The following is a 24,977-nucleotide window of genomic DNA, read 5'->3' on the forward strand; positions in this document are numbered from 1 at the left end:
TCATTGTTACTATTCCAGCATGAGGATTATGGAATTCAAAGAGAAACTGAAAGAAAGAAGAGCTTGGGAAGAATCAGAGAAAACTAAAGCAAACTCATCCAGTGAAGTCAATGATGTTTCCAGTGCATCCAGTGAAAAGCAGAGTGAAGAGGCGATTGATGGAAATGCCAAGAATCAACCAGAAAAAACAGATGCTCTGGAAGACAGACCTGACCATTCCCAAATGAATGGAGAATTTGAGACTCTCACAAAAAATGGAGATCGTGCAACAACTGCACCTGATGATGGTAAATCTTCCGTACTTTCAATAAAGAGTCAATCAGAGTCAAAAGAGATCATTACGGTAACCAGTGCTGAACCAGCTTTAATGAATGGAGAATGCAAGACTGTTGAAGTAATGCTTGTGCAGAAAGAGACCCCAAAGAATTGAGACATCTATAAGTTCGTAGATTGCAGACAGACAAACAAACAAAAGGCCAATTTATACTTCTGCAATCTATATTGTAGGGTATGGCATAGCCACGTTTAATCCTGCAGGATCGTACACTTTCTTTTCTTCTAAGAGACTTGCAATAAACACACAGCGTCAGTAGTGTAAACTATAACTCTAATAAAGCATCTGTCAGTGATAGAATTGTGGGTTTATATACTAGCTGCACTGAAGTGCTTCACACCACTCATACTGCTGAATACACACTAGTTAAAACATATTTCAGAAATCCTTTCAGTGAGAAATCACTTAGGTTAAGGTTTCTTTTTGCCCCCAGTACATTTGTTTCTAAACAACCTGTTTATTATTCCAAACAGTGAAACATGGAACTCATGTTGCTTTTTCTGCTCTTCTTCGATGTGTAAAATCAGTAAATTCTGGTGTGTTTCATGTGACCGTGCTTCTTAGAGGAGACGCGCTGCTCACATAAATAGAGAATATTACATGGTTGCATGAAGATATGAAGTTTATTTTCGAGTGGTGAACATATTCACAAGTGAGCGAAGTGAATGAGTGAAAATATTTTCAACACAAGAAGATAAACTTCATATCTTCGCGCTACTGTGTAATATTCTGCATATTATATGGAGACACCCACAATGCAAGTTAATCAAAAGAATTACCTATTAATTTTGAACCAGTTCGCCATTTTGACAATGCACATCTAGTCAGCAGGAAAACACTGGGAGTGATGCCATAGGAGTGAAATATTGGAAAATATTTCACTCAGATCTGCAATGTATTTCATATGAAAAATGCAAGTTTTTCAACACAAGAAGATAAACTTCATATCTTCTAACCCAACATGTGATTTTATTATACAGACACATTCACAAACACAAAGTACCCAAATTTATCAAAACAATTCATTGATTTCCTTGCGAATGACATTTAGAGATTTATGTCACGGTTTTGGATCTCCATGTCCCGGATGTAGCTCATCTGGAAAATACAAGTGGTGAATTTCCCAGTAAAACACTTGTTTCCATATATATTTATTCTATTCTATCCACATTCACTGGATATGAGCAATTGCGCACTCTGATTGGCTGCTCTACAACTAGGCGATCAGCTCTTATACCATGGGTAGAGAAAAACAAAATGGCAGAGCATTTTACTGAACCAACCGAGGACGAAAAAAAGGCAAGAAAGTATGACGGTAAGAATGTATCCTTTTAAATTTTTCAAGAATTATAGCATTTTTCACAAATTGCTACTGTCATTTCGCCAGTTTAAGCGGAAATGATTTTGTCTAACGTTTTGTAGAAAGTTTTTATTTATCGCATTTGGATTTTGAGAAACGTAGCATTTTTATTTTTTTTCCAGTGAATGTGGATATAATAAAATAATTATTCCACTGAATCTCGTCGTACATGGTTTTAGCCAACTGGGTGCTATGCGCCTTGTCAGCTATCAGCTCATGTACGACTCTGTTTCGTGGAATACTTGTTAAATGTATATCAGCACCATCTTCCAGGGTAGAGTCTATGCAGAAGTATAAATCAGCCAAAAAAGCACTAACTTTGTGGGGGATGGACGCGTACACACACACTAATGTGTTTAAGCACACGTATTATCTTTATTTTGGTCCTTTGACTGAATGATTTCCAGCTCTTGGCAGTGCTCATACTGGGGCTCTGAAGGCTCATCCCAGATTGATTCTGGGAGTTTACGAAGCTTGTGTGGAGGGAACCGGATTAAGGCAGTGTCATTAAACACATCTAGGAAACGTTGTGAGCAGGGCAGGCTTGTCTCCTCACACACATTTATTACCTTGTACACAACAGAGTCAAGGGCTGCAACTTTATATTTTATAACAAAAACATTACACAACTGCAACAACCAAGTCCATAGTTCCACAATTTCACTCTGTTTTTCTTTATGGACATTTCTCACATTGCTGATGATATTTGCAATTGAACACTGTTCTTGAGTCTGCTTCCTTTAATAAATGTATCAAATTGCCCAATTTTCAGCTGACTATATATGGTTTCCGTAATAAACAGTTTAAATCAGTTTTTGTGTTGTAATACCTGTGGTAAAATTAGCATATCTACCCAAAACTTTTAAGGATACATCTGAAAGATAATTGTAGTCTCTTTCAAGTTCCTTCTGGAGCATCCTAGAAAACATACAAAACATGCTGATTAAAACAGTATATTAAGTCTAACTTTACCTCCAGCCTGAGCTTAACTCCACCCACTGTATAATTCTGAAAAATGACAAAAAGTAGGCAAGTAGGAATTGGGGAATCAGCATATTTTAAAATGAGTGTGGTTTTACAGACTCCAGGTCAGGAGTGGGGGCTGGGGGAGGTGGGCCCACCTCTGATTAGAGGGCATTAACCCTTATTTTTATTATTTTATATATATATATATATATATATATATATATATATATATATATATATATATATATAAAAATTCATGACGTAGAGAAGCACCAAATGATTGACGTCTACACCAGTCTACGTCACCACCAGCCTTGCAAGGTTCAGGAAGATTTTAACCAATAGATGATGTTTTGAGCTACTTTCAACCCTTAAAATGCTTTTTTTATTTTTTATAAAAATGGTAATTTTGTCAATATTAACACCAGCACTGATGCCTTTCATCACAGTCCAGTGACATCATTTAATTTTCAGCGGTGCTTGAAAGTTTGGGAACCCTTTAGAATTTTCTATATTTCTGCATAAATATGACCTAAAACAATATCAGATTTTCACACAAGTCCTAAAAGTAGATAAAGAGAGCCCAGTTAAACAAATGAGACCAAAATATCCTTGGCCATTTATTTATTGAGGAAAATGATCCAATATTACATATCTCTGAGTGGCAAAAGTATGTGAACCTTTGCTTTCAGTATCTGGTGTGACCCTCTTGTGCAGCAATAACCTGCAAATAAACATTTCCGGTAACTGTTGATCAGTCCTACACACCGGCTTGGAGGAATTTTAGCCCATTCCTCCGTACAGAACAGCTTCAACTCTGGGATGTTGGTGGGTTTCCTCACATGAACTGCTCGCTTCAGGTCCTTCCACATTTCAATTGGATTAAGGTCAGGACTTTGACCTGGCCATTCCGAAACACTAACTTTTATTCTTCTTTAACCATTCTTTGGTAGAACAACTTGTGTGCTTAGGGTCGTTGTCTTGCTGCATGACCCACCTTCTCTTGAGATTCAGTTCATGGACAGATGTCCTGCCATTTTCCTTTCGAATTCGCTGGTATAATTCAGAATTCATTGTTCCATCAATGATGGCAAGCCATCCTGGTCCAGATGCAGCAAAACAGGCCCAAACCATGATACTACCACCACCATGTTTCACAGATGGGATAAGGTTCTTATGCTGGAATGCGATGTTTTCCTTTCTCTAAATATGATGCTTTTCATTTAAACCAAAAAGTTCTATTTTGGTCTCATCCGTCCACAAAACATTTTTCCAGTAGCCTTCTGGCTTGTCCATGTGAGCTTTAGTAAACTGCAGACGAGCAGCAGTGTTCTTTTTGGAGAGCAGTGGCTTTCTCCTTGCAACCCTGCCATGCACACCATTTGTTGTTCAGTGTTTTCCTGATGGTGGACTCATGAACATTAGCCAATGTGAGAGAGGCCTTCAGTTGCTTAGAAGTTACCCTGGGGTCCTTTGTGACCTCGCCGACTATTACACGCCTTGCTCTTGGAGTGATCTTTGTTGGTCGACCACTCCTGGGGAGGGTAACAATAGTCTTGAATTTCTTCCATTTGTACACAATCTGTCTGACTGTGGATTGGTGGAGTCCAAACTCTTTTTAGAGATGGTTTTGTAACCTTTTCCAGCCTGATGAGCATCAACAATGGTTTTTCTGAGGTCCTCAGAAATCTCCTTTGTTCGTGCCATGATGCACTTCACAACATGTGTTGTGAAGATCAGACTTTGATAGATCCCTGTTCTTTAAATAAAATAGGTTGCCCACTCACATCTGATTGTCATCCCACTGATTGAAAACACCTGACTCTAATGTCACCTTCAAATTAACTGCTAATCCTAGAGGTTCACATACTTTTGCCACTCACAGATATGTAATATTGGATCATTTTCCTCAATAAATAAATGACCAAGTATAATATTTTGGTCTCATTTGTTTAACTGGGTTCTCTTTATCTACTTTTAGGACTTGTGTGAAAATCTGATGTTTTAGGCCATATTTATGCAGAAATATAGAAAATTATAAAGGGTTCACAAACTTTCAAGCATCATTAAGTGTGCAGTACTTCTTTAAAAGGGCTTTGTCAGAATGTAATGTTTAAGAATCTGATGCCCTCTTACATGTCACATGAATAAATCAAACTAAACTCGTTTTAATCTTTCTTGTTACCATTATGTTTCTGTGACTGATATATTTGGGGGATAAAGCGCCTTATACCTTAAAATAGGATATTTTGCTAATCTACAAGCAATATCTATGTTCCAAGATGTTGGAGTTGTCTGCTGACTGGCTGCTAGTGCAAAATAAATAATTAGTTTCTGGGTTTTCTATACATTGTCTTCTGAATTTGGCTGCTGGGTGTGTGCCACATACCTCTCCTGAATGCCAAGAAAACTGTTGCCAATAATAATGATATTTGACAGGATCTGAGGACTCCAGTTCTTCCAGAGCAGATTGTTGTACAGAGCTTTTCCGCAATGCATCAAGTAGAAGAGGGTGGGGTGGTATGCTGCTCGCTTCCCTTCCTGACAAAAGAACCATGCTTTTGAACAATGTACATCAGTGTAAGAGACAGTACACTTTTAAATCCAGACAAGGCTTAGACCTGGTGCAAATAATGTTTTCACTGCACATTTAAAAACCAGACCTGGCCCAAATGGAAGCCAATAGCACTTTAAGCTCTAGTCTATTCATTTTGGCAGGTACAGTTAGGTCCATATATATTTGGACACTGACACAAATTTTGTTTTTTTACCTGTTTACTGAAACATATTCAAGTTGTAGTTATATAATGGACATGGACATAAAGTCCAGACTTTCAGCTTTCATTTGAGGGTATCCACATTAAAATTGGATGAAGGGTTTAGGAATTTCAGCTCCTTAACATGTGCCACCCTGTATTTAAAGGGACCAAAAGTAATTGGACAATTGACTCAAAGGCTATTTCATGGGCAGGTGGGGGAAATTCCTTCGTTATGTCATTCTCAATTAAGCAGATAAAAGGCCTGGAGTTGATTTGAGGTGTGGTGCTTGCATTTGGAAGATTTTGCTGTGAAGAAAACATGCGGTCAAAGGAGCTCTCCATGCAGGTGAAATAAGCCATCCTTAAGCTGCAAAAACAGAAAAAACCCATCCGAGAAATTGCTACAATATTAGGAGTGGGGCAATTCCATGTAAATGTCAACCTCACCATGCAAAAATAAAGCAACATGTAATACATCAAAACCACTCAGAGATATCACCTAGGCCTGTATTTTACAGATGTGAATAAGTTGAACCAATTTGTAGCCAACCTAATATGTCACTGTCAGTCTTTCTTTCTTATAATGTAAACCCCAAGCTAAAATCAACGTTGATCATGTACAATTCTATATTATTGCCACAAGCCACAGAAATGTATGCTAAAATCCACAAAACAGCAAAACAATAGCCATCCTAAATATTATTTAAGAACTTTGATAGTTTTAGCTGATATTTAGAGAGTTTTTCAAAGGGTTATGGTGGTTAAATTGCTGATTTTCTAAACATATGCCATGTCTATTTCAGACGCGTCACATCCATAACGGAATTTCGTCACATCCATAACGCTGACTTTTCCTTCCGAAACTCTGCATGAAATACAAAACATTTTAAACAAAGATTTTTTAATATTCACCTTGGACCCCTCTATCAAATGGATATCTCCATTTCGACATTAGGTTTACAATTTCACAGAGTTTGATAAAAATGTACAGTCACCCAAGAAAAGTGATACTTTTTCTGTCACATCCATAACGCATCTTTTATTGGCATTTTCTGGCATGCCCTAGATGTACTATGGGAATTGTTCTTGTTCTATCACTTCTCCAGTATGGTACAGCCTTAAAATATGCAACACCTGTTTAAATACTGGGAGACAATAAAACATGCACTGGGTCATTTGTTGCCATTTTGACTTCAAGTGTCACGTCCATAACGCTGGAATTGCTCAGTGGCAAAATCTACAGTTTGGTACATCCTGAGAAAGAAAGAAAGCACTGGTGAACTCATCAATGCAAAAAGACCTGGACACTCACAGAAGACAACGGTAGTGGATGATCGCAGAATAATTTCCATGGTGAAGAGAAACCCCTTCACAACAGCCAACCAAGTGAACAACACTCTCCAGGAGGTAGGCGTATCAATATCCAAATCTACCATAAAGAGAAGACTGCATGAAAGTAAATACAGAGGGTTCACTGCATGGTGCAAGCCACTCATAAGCCTCAAGAATTAAAAGGCTAGATTGGACTTTGCTAAAAAACATCTAAAAAAGCCAGCACAGTTCTGGAAGAACATTCTTTGGACAGATGAAACCAAGATCAACCTCTACCAGAATGATGGACAGAAAAAAGTATGGCGAAGGCGTGGTACAGCTCATGATCCAAAGCATACCACATCATCTGTAAAACACGGTGGAGGCAGTGTGATGGCTTGGGCATGCATGGCTGCCAGTGGCACTGGGTCACTAGTGTTTATTGATGATGTGACAAAGGACAGAAGCAGCCGGATGAATTCTGAGGTATTCAGAGACATACTGTGTGCTCAAATCCAGCCAAATAATAATCCGCGTTTCATAATACAGATGGACAATGACCCAAAACATAAAGCCAAAGCAACCCAGGAGTTTATTAAAGCAAAGAAGTGGAATATTCTTGAATGGCCAAGCCAGTCACCTGATCTCAACCCAATTGAACATGCATTTCACTTGTTAAAGACTAAACTTCAGACAGAAAGGCCTACAAACAAACAGCAACTGAAAACCGCTGCAGTAAAGGCCTGGGAGAGCATTAAAAAGGAGGAAACACAGCATCTGGTGATGTCCATGAGTTCAAGACTTCAGGCAGTCATTGCCAACAAAGGGTTTTCAACCAAGTATTAGAAATGAACATTTTATTTACAATTATTTAATTTGTCCAATTACTTTTGAGCCCCTGAAATGAAGGGATTGTGTTTAAAAATGCTTTTAGTTCCTCACATTTTTATGCAATCATTTTGTTCAACCCACTGAATTAAAGCTGAAAGTCTGAACTTCAACTGCATCTGAATTGTTTTGTTCAAAATTCATTGTGGTAATGTACAGAACCAAAATTAGAAAAATATTGCCTCTGTCCAAATATTTATGGACCTAACTGTAAATGACATCTACACATCACACAGTGTTTTAGCTGTTGTTAAGCTCAACTTGGAAGAAGAGTTGGACAATACTTCAAAAGTACTATTCCTTCTTCAAATTGGCCTTTAGACTAATCAGTTTATTGGCTGATTAAATTAGTGCCTGCGTTTCCTTAACTTTCCAATTTGTCCCCCCCATTTTAAAACAAAATCCCTTCTAAAAAGTTTTTAAAAAGGCAGCTATGTATTTGAGTATGTGGTGTTACATGTGTGACATGGTATCAGCATCAATGCTAGCAATGCCAGCCTAATCCCAAAGCAGCATTAGGTCTGGTCAGTACTCATCTTAAACAGGTACCAGTGCAAAAAAAGCTATGATTCTGGATGTGTGATCATTTACCTCATTTTCAGTTAGCACAGTAAAGCCCAACTCTCTGAGCGTTTCACATTCTGACACTGTAAACACAGGATCATACAGGCTACACCAGCCCACAGGAATCTGATAGACAGAAAAATAATTACCATAAGCTTTTTATGTATTTAAAATACAATTTAGCTTGCAGTCTTGATAACATTCACCTGCAATGCATCCAACAGCAGGAGCAACATGGCAAGCTGATATCTAGCAGACACACTGGAGGAGAAGTTGCCCAGGCCATAACATACACACTCAATAAAGCAATCAGTTCCTTCAACTGTTTTATCTACAGTCTCAGCCAGGCAGCCTGACAAAATCTCTGAGGCAAAGCATAAGTGAAACAGAATAGAAGACATGTCAAAATTTATTGATAATGTACAGAAAACATATGACAGCAGTAGACAGTTTCTCTGGGACTTGTATGAAATATCTATGTGCAACTCGGTCACCTTTCCATTCTGGCCAGAAGTCTTCACACCTCAGCTCATTGCTGCAAGAGTGAGAAAAGTAAGTGTACTTTATCCAACATCTAAATCTTAAGAAGTATGAGGATTTTTCCTACACGCCAATGTCTTATCTACAAAAGTTTCCATAACTTGGTGACAAAATAGTCAAATACAATAGCAATACTAGGTGCAAGTGCTAGCTTTCGCAGATATTTTTGTACATCATAGGTAAAATTATGTAATTTAAGATATTAATGGGGGGATATCCAACACTTTGCATCTCACTTTCTGATGAGGAAAATAAAATGCCCACTGTCTTGATAGCTGCTACTAATGTCTGCATATCCGCTGAGGAGCCTTAAGATACTAGTGCATCTCGAACAATTAGAATATCATGAAAAAAAGTTCAGTATTTTCATTGTTATTTAAGAAAGTGAAAATTTAATATATTCTAGACTCAGACAAAATTAAAATGTTTCAAGCACTTTTTCTATTTTAATTTTGATAATTATGACCTACAGTGAAAAAAATAAAGATCTCAAAATGAGAGAATATTTTAAATTCGAGTTTGAGTAAAACAGTATAAATACCATGTATCTCTGTCTAATTCAGTACACACAACCACAATCATGGGAAAGACTGCTGACTTGACAGATGTCCAGATCATTGGCACCCTCCACAAAGAGGCAGCATGGTGGTGTAGTGGTTAGCACCGTCACCTCACAGCAAGTTGGCATGTTCTCCCCATGTCTGCGTGGGTTTCCTCCAGGTGCTTCATTTTCCCCCACAGTTCAAAGACATGCAGTTAGGTTAACATGGGGCGGCCATGGCCTGAGGTTGGGCTGAAGTGCCCTTGAGCAAGGCACCTAAGCCCTAACTGCTCCCCAGGTACTGGAGCATAGCTGCTCACTGCTCTGGGTATGTGTGTGTGCGCTCATTGCTTCAGATGGGTTAAATGCAGAGGAGGAACTTCAGTGTGCTTGAGTGTACATGTGACAAACGAAGGCTACTGCATCTTAAAAAAGAGGGTAAGCCACAAAAGGTCATTGCTGAAAACGCTGGCTGGAAAAGGTGCACAAGCAACGGGGATGACTGCAGCCTTGAGAGGATTGTCAAGAAAAGCCAATTCAAGAACTTGGGAGAGCTTCACAAGGAGTGGACTGAGGCTGGTGTCAGTGCATCAAGAGCCACCATACACAGATATCTTCAGGAAAGGGGCTACAACTGTTGCATTCCTAATATCAAGCCACTCCTGAAGCAGAGACATTAGAAGCCTATTACATGGGCTAAGGAGAGAAAGAACTGGACTGTTGTTCAGTGGTCCAAAGTTCTCTTTTCAGATGAAAGTAAATTTTGCATTTCATTTGGAAATCAAGGTCCTAGAGTCTGGAGGAAGAGTGGAGAGGCACAGAATCCAAGGTGTTTTGAAGTCCAGTGTGAAGCTTCCTCAGTCTGTGATGATTTGGCGTGCCATTTCAGCTGCTGGTGTTGGTCCACTGTGTCTTATCAAGTCCAAAGTCAATGCAATCATCAACCAGGAGATTTTAGAGCACTTCATGCTTCCATCTGATGACAAGCTTTATGGAGATGCCAATTTCCTTTTCCAGCAGGACTTAGCATCTGCCCACAGTACCAAAAGCTACTACAAAATGGTTTGCTGTCCATGATATTACTGTGCTTAAAGGTCCCATGGCATGAAATTTTCACTTTCTGAGGTTTTTTAACGTTAAAATGAGTTCCTCTGACCTTCTTAAGGTCACCCCAGTGGCTAGAAATTTCATAATGTGTAAACCAAACTATGCCCAACATTTGAGAATGGCGCGTCAAAACGGCACGTTGATAAGCTCTTCCCTTTACTACGTCAGCAAAGGAGATGATCCCCACGCCCCCCCCCCGGATTCCCACCCACTGTATGGATTGGCCCGCCCAGTTGTAGTGAGGAGACCATAGAGGACACAACAACATGGCATCACCTAAGCGAGCGAAACATGGAAATTGCGCCAACGGGAGAGCCCCTGAAGACGCAGTGGCTTAATTTTATTTACTTCAATAATACGCTGTCGAGTCTACCTAAGACGGTGTATGTTTGTCGGAAGCATTTTCCTGAGGAATGTTTCCACAACTTGGGACAGTACAGGGCAGGTTTTGCACATCAACTGTCACTGAAGCCTGGGTCCGTACCAAGCATCCCTGCCACATCAGCAACAAACATCGAATAAGTAAGTGTATAACTGGTCGTTTTGCCGTGTTTTAAAATCGGTGCGTTAGCCTAGCAATGGCTACATTAGCTGTGCAGCTAATCGCTTCCTGCAGTTAGCCAGGTAATCTGCGCTACAAAACTAAAGAGCATGCAGCATGCTCTGTTAAACTGAGTTTAGTCTGGAAATTGACTGTAACTTATGAGCTTATGTTTGACTATTGCTCCGCAATGCATGTCTTCTGTTGGATAAGCACTATGTTGTTGTAGTTGCTGCTTCTATCCTCTTTGGTTATGGAGTGCGTGTTCAAGCCTAGGGTATTATACGTTCGTAAACTACCACTCCGAACACTCTCACACTCTGTTCTCTGTGTCACGTTGAGTTTACGAAAGGAGTCCGAGGGAGAACGGGGTTTTGTCTTAGCAGCGTGGCTACAGGCGCTGATAGCAGCGAGTATGTGTGCGCGCAGCTTGGTCAAGCCCCTCCCCCCATGGCCCGCCCCCACCCTCTACCCTTCCCCGCCTTCTGCTTCTCATTAGCAAAACGATGCACTGGGAAAAGCGCTGAAATGGGGCTTTCTCCCAGGAGGCTATATTTACGTGCCGAGGGTTCATTTCGAGAAAGGCTGCGGATATAACATCCGGAAGCCTCCACGAGCCCGTTTAAAGCATCAACAAACCACCATGCCATGGGACCTTTAATTGACCAGCCAACTCGCATGACCTGAACCTCACAGAGAATCTATGGAGTATTGTCAAGAGGAAAATGAGAAACACCTGACCCAAAAATACAGACAAGCCGAAGGCCGCCATCAAAGCAACCTGGGCTTCAATAACACCTCAGCAGTGCTACAGGCTGATCGCCGCTATGCCACGCCGCACTGATGCAGTAATTCATGGTAAAGGAGCCCCAACCAAGTACTGAGGTTATAAATTAACATACTTATCAGAAGTTTGACATTTCTATATTGTAAGTCCTTTTTTGATTGATCTTGGGAAATACTGTAATAATTTGAGATACTGGATTTATGATTTTCATGAGCTATAATAATTTTACTAATCATCAAAATTAAAACAAAAGTCTTGAAATTTCACGTGTATTGAATATAGAATATGAAAGTTAATCTTTTTGAATTAAATTATAACCCCCCCGAACTTTCAGAATACTCTACTTGTTTGAGATGCACCAATCATTTTTAATATCTTATTTAGAATTAAGATGTAAAATAGAGCTTTCCCCAATTGAGAACTGTTTGCAGTCAACTGGATATTACTCGATCTTACAGAAATGTACACTAATGTATAATTTCAACATGGCAAGCACAAATGTGTCCCTTTCCCCTAAATATCACACAGCTTCAACAACTAACTGCATAGCTCCACAATTTTTTTCAAGTATATTGTATAATTTCAGAATTATGCTGCTGCTTAGACAGTACACATACTAGTGCACCATTTCTACACCTTGATTTATTTTTGTTTTTCTATAAGTTAATTACAGAAACTTGAACCAAACCCCCTCAAAATTTCCACAATAAGCAAAATACAAATAAATTCAATGAGGGTGGCAAATATCACCTGGATACCTTTTTGTGCAAGTGCATATGCATGAGAACATCAAAGTGACTGTGTGACTAGTTTGGAGTTGACAGCATCCAAGGCACTGGGATGGGCAACGCTACCCTTGTAGAATATGTAGAAGGTGCACAGTAATGCCTCGGTAGGTAAGTAATGTTTATCAGGAAGAGATTCTTCCTGTACAGTGGCATGTCATGGGAAGGGCCAGCCTGCATAGCCAACCTTAGTCACAAGCTATCATGCAGATAACTTGATGGTGGACATGAGGTCCAGCATACAGTGGTGCTTGAAAGTTTGTGAACCCTTTAGAATTTTCTAGATTTCCGCATAAATATGACCTAAAACATCATCAGATTTTCACACAAGTCCTAACAGTAGATAAAGAGAACCCAGTTAAACAAATGAGACAAAAATATTATACTTGGTTATTTATTTATTGAGGAAAATGATCCAATATTACATATCTGTGAATGGCAAAAGTATGTGAACCTCTAGGATTAGCAGTTAATTTGAAGGTGAAATTAGAGTCAGGTGTTTTCAATCAATGGGATGACAATTAGGTGTGAGTGGGCACCCTGTTTTATTTAAAGAACAGGGATCTATCAAAGTCTGATCTTCACAACACATGTTTGTAGAAGTGTATCATGGCACGAACAAAGGAGATTTCTGAGGACCTCAGAAAAAGTGTTGTTGATGCTCATCAGGCTGGAAAAGGTTACAAAAACCATCTCTAAAGAGTCTGGACTCCACCAATCCACAGTCAGACAGATGGTGTACAAATGGAGGAAATTCAAGACCATTGTTACCCTCCTCAGGATTGGTTGACCAACAAAGATCATCCCAAGAGCAAGGCATGTAATAGTTGGCGAGGTCACAAACGACCCCAGGGTAACTTCTAAGCAACTGAAGGCCTCTCTCACATTGGCTAATGCTAATGTTCCTGAGTCCACCATCAGGAGAACACTGAACAACAATGGTGTGCATGGCAGGGTTGCAAGGAGTAAGCCACTGCTCTCCAAAAAGAACATTGCTGCTCGTCTGCAGTTTGCTAAAGATCATGTGGACAAGCCAGAAGGCTATTGGAAAAATGTTTTGGGATGGAGGAGACCAAAATAGACCTTTTTGGTTTAAATGAGAAGCGTTACGTTTGGAGAAAGGAAAACACTGCATTCCAGCATAAGAACCTTATCCCATCTGTGAAACATGGTGGTGGTAGTATCATGGTTTGGGCCTGTTTTGCTGCATCTGGACCAGGACGACTTGCCATCATTGATGGAACAATGAATTCTGAATTATACCAGCGAATTCTAAAGGAAAATGTCAGGCCATCTGTTCATGAACTGAATCTCAAGAGAAGATGGGTCATCCAACAAGACAACGACCCTAAGCACACAAGTTGTTCTAACAAAGAATGGTTAAAGAAGAATAAACTTAATGTTTTGGAATGGCCAAGTCAAAGTCCTGACCTTAATCCAATCGAAATGTTGTGGAAGGACCTGAAGCGAGCAGTTCATGTGAGGAAACCCACCAACATCCCAGAGTTGAAGCTGTTCTGTACAGAGGAATGGGCTAAAATTCCTCCAGGCCAGTGTGCAGGACTGATCAACAGTTACTGGAAACGTTTAGTTGCAGTTATTGCTGCACAAGGGGGTCACACCAGATACTGAAATCAAAGGTTCACATACTTTTGCCACTCACAGATATGCAATATTGGATCATTTTCCTCAATAAGTAAATGACCAAGTATAATATTTTTGTCTCATTTGTTTAACTGTGTTCTCTTTATCTACTTTTAGGACTTGTGTGAAAATCTGATGACGTTTTAGGTCATATTTATGGAGAAATGTAGAAAATTCTAAAGGGTTCACAAACTTTCAAGCACCACTGTATGTATGAAGCAAGCAGAGAATAAAGAAGAAGTGGTGGGTGTAATGAGTAGTAGTATTTGATTAAAAAAAACAAAAAAACATTGTCACTTTGTTGAAAGTCATAGCATGTGTGCATACAGCATCTTGCAAAAGTATTCATTCCCCTTGGTGTTTGTCCTGTTTTATCGCATTACAAGCTGGAATTAAAATGGATTTTCTTGGGGGGTTGTTGGCACCAATTGATTTACACAGGATGCCTACTTTTTTACTTTAAAGGGGTAAAAAAAATTTTTTTACTGTGACAAACAATAATTAAGATGATTTAAAAAAAAAACAACCCAGAAATCTGGAGTGAGCATAGGTATTCACCCCCCAAAGTCAATACTTTGTAGAGCCACCTTTTGCTGCAATTACAGCTGCAAGTTTCTTGGGGTATGTCTCTATTAGCTTAGCACATCTAGCCACTGGGATTTTTGCCCATTCCTCAAGGCAAAACTGCTCCAACTCCTTCAAATTAGATGGGTTGCATTGGTGTACAGCAAACTTCAAGTTATGCCACAGATTCTCAATTGGATTGAGGTCTGGGCTTTGACTAGACCATTCAAAGACATTTAAATGTTTCCATTTAAACCATTCCAGTGTACAGTGGTGCTTGAAAGTTTGTGAACCCTTTAGAATTTTCTATATTTCTGCATAAATATGACCTAAAACATCATCAGATTTTCACACAAGTCCTATAAGTAGACAAAGAGAACCCAGTTAAACAAATGAGACAAACATATTATACTTGATCCAAATATTACAGATCTGTGAGTGGCAAAAGTATGTGAACCTTTGCTTTCAGTATCTGGTGTGACCCTCTTGTGCAGCAATAACTGCAACTAAATGTTTCCGGTAACTGTTGATCAGTCCTGCACACCGGCTTGGAGGAATTTTAGCCCATTCCTCCGTACAGAACAGCTTCAACTCTGGGATGTTGGCAGATTTCCTCACATGAACTGCTCGCTTCAGGTCCTTCCACAACATTTCAATTGGATTAAGGTCAGGACTTTGACTTGGCCATTCCAAAACATTAACTTTATTCTTCTTTAACCATTCTTTGGTAGAACGACTTGTGTGCTTAGGGTCGTTGTCTTGCTGCATGACCCACCTTCTCTTGAGATTCAGTTCACTGACATGTCCTGACATTTTCCTTTAGAATTCGCTGGTATAATTCAGAAATCATTGTTCCATCAATGATGGCAAGCCAGCCTAAACCATGATACTACTACCACCATTTTTCACAGATGGGATGAGGTTCTTATGCTGGAATGCAGTATTTTCCTTTCTCCAAACAAACCGCTTCTCATTTAAATCAAAAAGTTCTATTTTGGGGCGGCACGGTGGTGTAGTGGTTAGCGCTGTCGCCTCACAGCAAGAAGGTCCTGGGTTCGAGCCCCGGGGCTGGCGAGGGCCTTTCTGTGTGGAGTTTGCATGTTCTCCCCGTGTCCGCGTGGGTTTCCTCCGGGTGCTCCGGTTTCCCCCACAGTCCAAAGACATGCAGGTTAGGTTAACTGGTGACTCTAAATTGACCGTAGGTGTGATTGTGAGTGTGAATGGTTGTCTGTGTCTATGTGTCAGCCCTGTGATGACCTGGCGACTTGTCCAGGGTGTACCCCGCCTTTCGCCCATAGTCAGCTGGGATAGGCTCCAGCTTGCCTGCGACCCTGTAGAAGGATAAAGCGGCTAGAGATAATGAGATGAGTTCTATTTTGGTCTCATCCATCCACAAAACATTTTTCCAATAGCCTTCTGGCTTGTCCACGTGATCTTTAGCAAACTGCAGACGAGCAGCAATGTTCTTTTTGGAGAGCAGTGGCTTTCTCCTTGCAACCCTGCCATGCACACCATTGTTGTTCAGTGTTCTCCTGATGGTGGACTCATGAACATTAGCCAATGTGAGAGGCCCACTTCAGTTGCTTAGAAGTTACCCTGAGGTCCTTTGTGACCTCGCCAACTATTACACGCCTTGCTCTTGGAGTGATCTTTGTTGGTCGATCACTTCTGGGGAGGGTAACAATGGTCTTGAATTTTCTCCATTTGTACACAATCTGTCTGACTGTGGATTGGTGGAGTCCAAACTCTTTTTAGAGATGGTTTTGTAACCTTTTCCAGCCTGATGAGCATCAACAACACTCTTTCTGAGGTCCTCAGAAATCTCCTTTGTTCGTGCCATGATACACTTCCACAAACGTGTTGTGAAGATCAGACTTTGATAGATCCCTGTTCTTTAAATAAAACAGGTTGCCCACTCCCACCTGATGGTCATCCCATTGACTGAAAACACCTGACTCTAATTTCACCTTCAAATTAACTGCTAATCCTAGAAGTTCACATACTTTTGCCACTCACAGATATGTAATATTGGCTCATTTTCCTCAATAAATAAATGACCAAGTATAATATTTTGTCTCATTTGTTTAACTGGATTCTCTTTATCTACTTTTAGGACTTGTGTGAAAATCTGATGTTGTTTTAGGTCATATTTATGCAGAAATATAGAAAATTCTAAAGGGTTCACAAACTTTCAAGCACCACTGTAGCTTTAGCATTCATTGTCCTGCTGGAACAGGAACCTTCATCCCAGTCTCAAACAGGTTTTCCTCCAGAATTGCCCTGTATTTAGTACCATCCATCTTTCCTTCAATCCTGACCAGCTTTCCTGTCCCTGCAGATGACAAACATGTCCACAGCATGATGCTGCCATCACTATGCTTCACTGTAGGAATGGTGTTCTCAGGGTGATGCAAGTGTTGGGTTTGCGCCACACATGGCATTTCCCAAGATGGCCAAAAAGTTCAATTTTAGTCTCTTCTGACCAGCGAATCTTCTTCCATGTGTTTGGGAAGTCTGCTACATGCTCTTGGGCAAACTCCAAACGTGTTTTCTTCTCCCCCCCTTCCCCCTTCAAGCAATGGCTTTTTTCTGGCCACTCTTCCATAAAGCCCCACTCTGTGGAGTGTATGGATTAAAGTGATCCTATAGACCACGTGCCAAACTCAAGGCCCGCGGGCCATTTAAGGCCCGCCAAACAATTATATCCGGCCCGCGAGACCATTTTACATTATCGTTATTAATGGCCCGGTGATATGATGTGCTGATAACACACAAACTGCATGTCCCATAATGCAGCGCACCAACATTCCCGTGTTATTCAAGTCAAGCATCTGTTACTGTCTCTATGGTTACTGTCTGTAAAGCTAGCCTTTGACAATGGCGAAAAGTTGATTCAGAAAATAGAGCCTTTCAAAACAGATGGGAGGCTGAGTATATGTTTACTGACATTGCTGGCAAACCCGTGTGTCTTATGGCCCTTTTCCACTACCCTTTTTCAGCTCACTTCAGCTCACTTCAGCCTGACACGGCTCGCGTTTCGACTACCTCAGAACAGCACGACTCAGCTCACTTCAGCCTTACTCAGCACCCAAAACTCGCACGGTTTTGGAGTAGGGCTGAAGCGAGCCAAACCGAGCCGAGTGGGGCTAGGGGCATGAGGAGACACTCCCCTGTGCACTGATTGGTGAGGAGGAGTGTCCTCACATGCCCACACACGCCCCGCGAGCACACTGGGATCTGTAAACACCGTAAACCCGGAAGAAGAATTACAAATTACGAGAATTTCTGAAGCCTTATGTGCCTCGCCTCATCTATACGCTCTTGCCAGTATCTGTTGGGGTTGTCGGTGACAACAAGCCACAGCACCAAGACCAGCAACACTAACGACTCCATGTCCTCCATGTTTATTGTTCACTATCCGGGTTGTGAGACTACCGCTTAAAAGGTCACTGATGTCACTGTTTGCGCCGCCTAACGACATCATGTGACGTCCACCCACTTTTGCTAACTCCACCCAATGTGTCCACCCACTTCCAGCCAGCACGGTTCAGCGCGGTTGTAGTCGAAATGCAACTCCAACAGCCCCACTTAGCTTGACTCAGCCCAACTCAGCACGGCACGGCTCAGCCCAACTCAGCCGCATTGGTAGTGGAAAAGCGGCATTACTTGTGGAGCCAATGTGGCTGTACTGAAGGAATTTAATCTAAGAAGGCACTTCGAGACGAGACATCAGCACAAGCTGAAAAACCTAAATGCTGACCAGAAGCTACAGAAAATAGAGGAGCTAAAAAAGAATCTGTCATCTCAGCAGACGTTTTTCACCAGAGCTAAAACACAAAATGAAGCTGCTGTGAAAGCAAGCTATATCGTGGCAGAAGAGATAGCCAAAGCTGGCCGGCCATTTACTTAGGGAGAGTTCCTGAAGAACTGTATGCTGAAGGTGTGTGACGTTTTGTGTCCAAACAAAAAGCAGGTGTTGGCAAATGTAAGCCTGAGTAGAAATACAGTTGCTGATCGGATTTGAGAGATGGCCACGGATTTAAGAACACAGTTGACTGAAAGGAGCAAAGACTTCGTTGCATATTCTCTTGCTGTTGATGAGAGTACTGACATTACTGACACAGCCCAGCTAGCCATTTTCATCCGTGGCATGGACTCCGACTTGACTGTTACAGAGGAATTATTGGACATTAAATCAATGCACGGGACAACGACAGGAAAAGACATTTTTGAAAATGTATGTGAAAGTGTAACCGACATGAAACTTCCCTGGGACAAACTTGTTGGACTTACAACCGATGGAGCACCGGCAATGTGCGGTGAAAAAAGTGGGCTCGTGGGAAGGATGCGAGTAAAGATGCAGGAGAACTGCACCGGTGAGTTGACAGCATATCACTGCCTCATACACCAAGAAACGCTGTGTTGTAAAGTGTTAAAAATGGAAGAAGTGATGAGCACTGTAACACAAACCGTGAACTTCATTCGAGCTAAAGGTTTGAACCACCGGCAGTTTCAGTCTTTCCTGCGAGAAATTGATTCAGCGTTTACCGACATTCCTTATCATACAGAGGTGCGCTGGCTGAGTCGAGGAAAGATTCTCCAAAGAGTTTTCGATCTACACAAGGACATTTGTCAGTTCATGGACAGTAAGGGGAAAGACTGCACAGTGTTGTGGGACGAGAAATGGAAATGCGAGTTGGTGTTTCTAGCTGACATAACGGGCCATCTCAACGACTTGAACCTAATGCTCCAGGGACGTGATCGCATTATCATTGACGTATGATGCTGTGAAGGCATTTCAAGTGAAGCTGCTCTTATGGGAGACACAGATGCAGCAGTGCAACTTGCCTCATTTTCCCTGTTGCTAAGTGCTGTTGTCGAACCAAGTTGGTGCGTCGATATTCCCTAATGCGCACTTTGCTGATAAGCTGAGCGCACTGTGCACTGAGTTCTCGTGGCGCTTTCGAGACTTCGAAGCACAAAAAAAGCAACTTCGAGCTACTTCGCAACCCATTTGCCGTCGACGTGGCAACTGCACCTGCACAGATTCAGATGGAGCTGATAGAGCTGCAGTGTAATGGGACACTAAAGGCTAAATACGAGACTGCAGGGCCTGTACAGTTTATTCGCTCCATTCCTGAAACAATGCCTCAGCTCCGTCTACACGTGGCTCGAACCCTGTGCATGTTTGGCAGCACATATCTCTGTGAGAAGTTGTTCTCAGTGATGAAAATTAACAAGTCGGCACACCGAAGTCGTCTCACTGATGAACACCTACAGTCCATGTTGAGAATCTCCACAATACAGAGCCTTACACCAAACCTGAACGAAATTGTTAGCAAGAAGAGATGCCAAGTATCCAGCTCTGACAAAACAGCATAAGAGCAAAGACAACTGAATGTTGACAACTGAATGTTAAAACTGAAAAGTGAACGTAAAGCACACATTTATTTTTCGGGGCTTTTGGACCATGCTCATGTTTTGATTTTGTATTGTTTAACATATTTATGGAGAGCAGAAACATTTAAAGATATTTGAAGTTTATTTTTCTAAATGGTGATTTTGAGGGAAATGGAAATTCTGATTTAATTTTTTAATAGTGGAAATGCACAATTTTGATTTCATTTTTCCATGTTTTTGCAGCATTTTCATAGTTGTAACTTTTATAATTTTGACGAGATATATTTCGAGAGCAAAGTATTTAAGTTGAATAAAGTTTAAGTTTATTGTGAAATAATATTCCTGTCTGCTCAGAACATACTTATTTTTCGTGCGTTCAATAAATGTTTATCCTGTTCGGCCCGCGACCTAAAGTGTGCTTTGAATTTTGGCCCCTGGTGGAATTGAGTCTGACACCCCTGCTATAGACAGATACTCCCATCACCACTGTGGATCTTTGCAGCTCCTTCAGTGTTCTCTTTGGTGTCTATTGCCGCTTTTCCACTACCAACGTGGCTGAGTCGGGCTGAGCCGAGTTGGGCTGAGTCGAGCTGAGCGGGGCTGTTGGAGTTGCATTTCGACTACAACCGCACTGAACCGTGCTGGCTGGAAGTGGGTGGACACATTGGGTGGAGTTAGCGAAAGTGTGTGGAAGTCACGTGATGTCGTTAGGCGGCGCAAACAGTGACATCAGTGACCTTTAAAGCGGATAATAAACAATAAACATGGAGTCGTTAGTGTTGCTGGTCTTGGTGCTGTGGCTTGTTGTCACCGACAACGCAAACAGATACTGGCAAGAGCGTATAGATGAGGCGAGGCGCATAAGGCTTCAGAAATTCTCGTAATTCGTAATTATTCTTCTTCCGGGTTTACGGTGTTTACAGATCCCAGCGTGCTCGCAGGGCGTGTGTGGGCGAGTGAGGACACTCCTCCTCACCAATCAGTGCACAGGGGAGTGTCTCCTCACGCCCCTAGCCCCACTCAGCTCGGTTTGGCTCGCTTCAGTCCCACTCCAAAACCGTGCGAGTTTTGGGTGCTAAGCAGGGCTGAAGTGAGCTGAGTCGTGCCGCTCTGAGGTAGTCGAAACGCGAGCCGTGTCGGGCTGAAGTGAGCTGAAGCGAGCTGAAGTGAGCCGAAAAAGGGTAGTGGAAAAGGGCCATTTGTTGCATCTCTGATTAATGCCCTCCTTGCCCGGTCTGTGAGTTTTGGTGGGCCGCCTTCTGATCAGGTTTGTAGTGGTGCCATATTCTTTCCATTTTGCTATAATGGATTTAATGGTACTCCTTGGGATATTCACAGTTTGGGATTTTTTTTTTTTATAATCCAACCCTGATCTATACTTCTTCACAACTTTGTGTCTGACCTGTTTGGAATGCTCCTTGGTTTTCATGTTGCTTTCTTAGTAGTGTTGCAGAGTCAGGGTCCTTCCAGAACAGGTTGATTTCTACAAACATCACGTGACATTGATTGCATACAGGTGGATCTTTAATTAATTGATTATGTGACTTAGGAAGTGAATTGGGGTGGCACGGTGGTGTAGTGGTTAGCGCTGTCGCCTCACAGCAAGAAGGTCCGGGTTTGAGCCCCGTGGCCGGCGAGGGCCTTTCTGTGTGGAGTTTGCATGTTCTCCCCGTGTCTGCGTGGGTTTCCTCCGGGTGCTCCGTTTTCCCCCACAGTCCAAAGACATGCAGGTTAGGTTAACTGGTGACTCTAAATTGATCGTAGGTGTGAATGGTTGTCTGTGTCTATTGCCGCTTTTCCACTACCAACGCGACTGAGTTGGGCTGAGCCGTGCTGAGTCGAGCTGAGTGGGGCTGTTGGAGTTGCATTTCGACTACAACCGCGCTGAACCGTGCTGGCTGGAAGTGGGTGGACACATTGGGTGGAGTTAGCGAAAGTGGGTGGACGTTACGTGATGTCGTTAGGCGGCACAAACAGTGACATCAGTGATCTTTTAAGCGGTAGTCTCACGACCCGGATAGTAAACAATAAACATGGAGTCGTTAGTGTTGGTGGTCTTGGTGCTGTGGCTTGTTGTCACCGACAACGCCAACAGATACTGGCAAGAGCGTATAGATGAGGCGAGTCGCATAAGGCTTCAGAAATTCTCGTAATTCGTAATTCTTCTTCTTCCGGGTTTACGGTGTTTACAGATCCCAGCGTGCTCGCGGGGCATGTGAGGACACTCCTCCTCACCAAACAGTGCACAAGGGAGTGTCTGCTCATGCCCCTAGCCCCACTCGGCTCGGTTTGGCTCGCTTCAGCCCTACTCCAAAACCGTGCGAGTTTTGGGTGCTAAGCAGGGCTGAAGCGAGCTGAGTCGTGCTGCTCTAAGGTAGTCGAAACGCGAGCCGTGTCGGGCTGAAGTGAGCTGAAAAAGGGTAGTGGAAAAGGGCCATATGTGTCAGCCCTGTGATGACCTGGCGACTTGTCCAGGGTGTACCCTGCTTTTCACCCGTAGTCAGCTGGGATAGGCTCCAGCTTGCCTGCGACCCTGTAGAACAGGATAAAGCGGCTAGAGATGAGATGAGATGAGATACCTATGCACACCCCAGATTTCTGTTTTTTTCATCTTGTGTCAATAAATAAATAAATGAATGAATGAACCCTTGAAGTGGTACGCATGTTGTGTAAGTCAAATGGTACTAACCCTTCAAAAATCCATTTTAATTTCAGCTTATAACGCGACAAAACAGGACAAACACCAAGGGGGATGAATACTTCTGTAAGACACTGTACATACACAAGAAAGTATCCAGTTAATATTCGCTCTTTTCACACTGACTTAAATAAGTTTAAACATTTGTTAAAACAGAACTACAAGTATAGTACATGCAGTAAACATCCTTGCGTTATGTTATTGTCTGTTGGCTCCTCGTCATTTAAAAAGAGCTCCTAATATACTTGAGCACACACAATCTTCAACGAGTGCAGCAGATACTTCCTGTCATTTCATATTTATCGCTCTCACACTCACACACACACACACACAAACAAACAAACAAAAAGCACTGCAAGAGTTACGCCACTACCGACATCCACCCCTCCTAGTATGTACCTCGTGTACATAATCTCAGCAAGCACTAATTTGAACTGCGACCTTGACCGGTCTTTCTTTCCTTACATCGCCTCTGTTATTCTGTGTCTGTCCCGCTCCCGGTCCACAGACTCGTGGGCTTGTGATTTTTCCGACTGAGAAAACTTTCCTTTGCGGGCTCCTCCTCTGCCCCGCCGTACACACTGCCACTCACTGTCAGCCATTAAAGTCAGGAAGTCCTCAAACTCGACTGTCCATCAACATTTCGCTTCATTTTCTCCTGCAAGTCTGAAAAACGTTATAAATCATGTCGCCGAACTACCCGGTGGAGAGAGCACATTTCTACCTCCTAGCCTGCCCGTGGTGTTACATTTTAATCGGTCCGACTTACACTTTTATAGTTCCTAGCCTACGCGGGCCCGGCGCGATGGGCGGGCCTTTGGGGGCCGGGCCCGCCCATTTAGTCACGTGGGCCCGCCCGCCCTGTCATAGGCTAGGGCCAACAGCTTAACACAATATTTAAAATAAATAAATAAATAAATCGCAGGCTACTACAGTTAAACGCTTTTCTTTCTTTTTTTTTAAAGGGCATAATATTAAAGAAAAAGTCCTTAATTTAAAATGTGTATACATGACACACTGTTTTCTTAACGTTTCGGCCTGCGCCCATCTCGTCAGCCCTGCGCTGTCATGCACTTGATGTTTGATTTGCAAACCAAGCACTGGAGGTAAGAAACTGGTTTTGACGTTTCAGTTAACCTACAAAACACATCTGTATTAAAGATTAATGTTGTCATGCTTCACAAAACTAGATTTGAGACATAAAACTTTTAAAGGGCTGATGATACGAACATGACTCTCTATGCAATTTCTTAAATAAACTATACAACATGGCAAACATGTTAGATTTCTGTTATAATTACGTGAAAAGAAGCTGTTGTTACGCGAATATCCAACTTTTAATTGCACAGCGCAAGAAAACTGGGTCCGTGGCTCGCGGCCATGCTGTGACGTCAGCGGAAGAACACGCTGCGGTTCACTGGCTGTTCTACTCTGGTTCTACTCAATGGAAATGGCGCATGAAAACGCCGGTGAACTCTCTAGTGCTAGCTCTTCCTCTTCTGGGAGTCTAGAATTGTGTTGATCTCTTCCGAATAGAAACTATGATAGCCTACCCTCTTTACCCTTTGCCTCTCGTTGCTAGGCGGCAGTTACATGAAAGCCGCAAGCTTTCACAAGCAAATACATGACTGATATCACGCCGACTTTATGATTACATTTATGATTATCATGTAGAATCTATAGCTCTACGTACCTTTATCTTATGTCGTTTCACAACACATGTTCTGACAGGAGGACTGTCTTTGGATCCGGCGTAGCTACTAGTAGACCCCCTCCGGAATACTGGCAGTGTTGCCAGATTGGGATTTTTCCTGCCCAGTTGGGCGGTTTCAAGTGCATTTTGGTGGGTTTTGAACATATTTTGGGCTGGAAACCTTCAGCAGTATCTGGCAACAGATACTGCTGACGTTTTCCAGCCCAAAATATGTTCAAAACCCACCAAAATGCACTTGAAATCGCCCAACTGGGTGGGAAACCTCCTAATCTGGCAACACTGTGTAGGCACTGCTGATGGTAGTAACACACGTTTGTGCTGAACTGAACACCCAAGAGATTCCTTTAAGCTGGGAAGGGTGTCAAAACAATCCAAATCGAAGTGTTCAGAGCACAGGACGGTGAGGGCTCCTACTTGTCATGAGTGCGCCTGACTTGCTTCACCCACTTCGCATGCAGCTCGGGATCTCTGGGA

At 42.0% G+C, this 24,977-nt stretch overlaps 3 protein-coding genes across 4 annotated transcripts in view; 2 read left to right on the forward strand and 1 right to left on the reverse strand.

The window, feature by feature from the left end:
• The window catches only part of si:ch211-166a6.5 (clustered mitochondria protein homolog), a 94,509-nt gene extending 92,003 nt beyond the window's left edge, over positions 1-2,506 (forward strand). For both annotated transcript variants that reach the window (XM_060931778.1, XM_060931779.1), the window contains exon 26: positions 19-2,506. In XM_060931778.1, the coding sequence (XP_060787761.1) occupies positions 19-430 (412 nt within the window). In that variant the 3' untranslated portion in view covers positions 431-2,506. The remainder of the gene's footprint in view (positions 1-18) is intronic.
• Positions 1,284-23,524, reverse strand: srrd (SRR1 domain containing). Its single transcript, XM_060931780.1, has 6 exons — positions 23,255-23,524; positions 8,677-8,717; positions 8,389-8,546; positions 8,210-8,308; positions 5,050-5,201; positions 1,284-2,612 (listed from the first exon to the last, which is right to left on the reverse strand). The coding sequence occupies exons 1-6, from the start codon at positions 23,389-23,391 to the stop codon at positions 2,498-2,500; spliced, it is 702 nt and encodes a 233-aa protein (XP_060787763.1). The 5' UTR covers positions 23,392-23,524; the 3' UTR covers positions 1,284-2,497.
• LOC132892496 (general transcription factor II-I repeat domain-containing protein 2A-like) lies at positions 18,279-20,204 on the forward strand. The gene has a single exon (XM_060930786.1). It carries the CDS (start codon positions 18,719-18,721, stop codon positions 19,472-19,474), a length of 756 nt encoding a protein of 251 aa, XP_060786769.1. The 5' UTR covers positions 18,279-18,718; the 3' UTR covers positions 19,475-20,204.
• Positions 23,525-24,977: the final 1,453 nt, after the last annotated feature.

The sequence above is a fragment of the Neoarius graeffei genome, chromosome 10 (genome assembly GCF_027579695.1).
Source record: "Neoarius graeffei isolate fNeoGra1 chromosome 10, fNeoGra1.pri, whole genome shotgun sequence".
Taxonomy (NCBI): domain Eukaryota; kingdom Metazoa; phylum Chordata; class Actinopteri; order Siluriformes; family Ariidae; genus Neoarius; species Neoarius graeffei.

Coding starts and splice junctions, on each gene's coding strand:
- LOC132892496 (XM_060930786.1), top strand. CDS start 18,719: ATGGCCACGGATTTAAGAACACAGTTGACTGAAAGGAGCAAAGACTTC.
- srrd (XM_060931780.1), bottom strand. CDS start 23,391: ATGGCTGACAGTGAGTGGCAGTGTGTACGGCGGGGCAGAGGAGGAGCC. Junction 8,718..23,254: donor CACAGAATAACAGAGGCGAT/GTAAGGAAAGAA, acceptor TCACTCTTGCAG/CAATGAGCTGAGGTGTGAAG. Junction 2,613..5,049: donor TTTCTTGGCATTCAGGAGAG/GTATGTGGCACA, acceptor TATGTTTTCTAG/GATGCTCCAGAAGGAACTTG.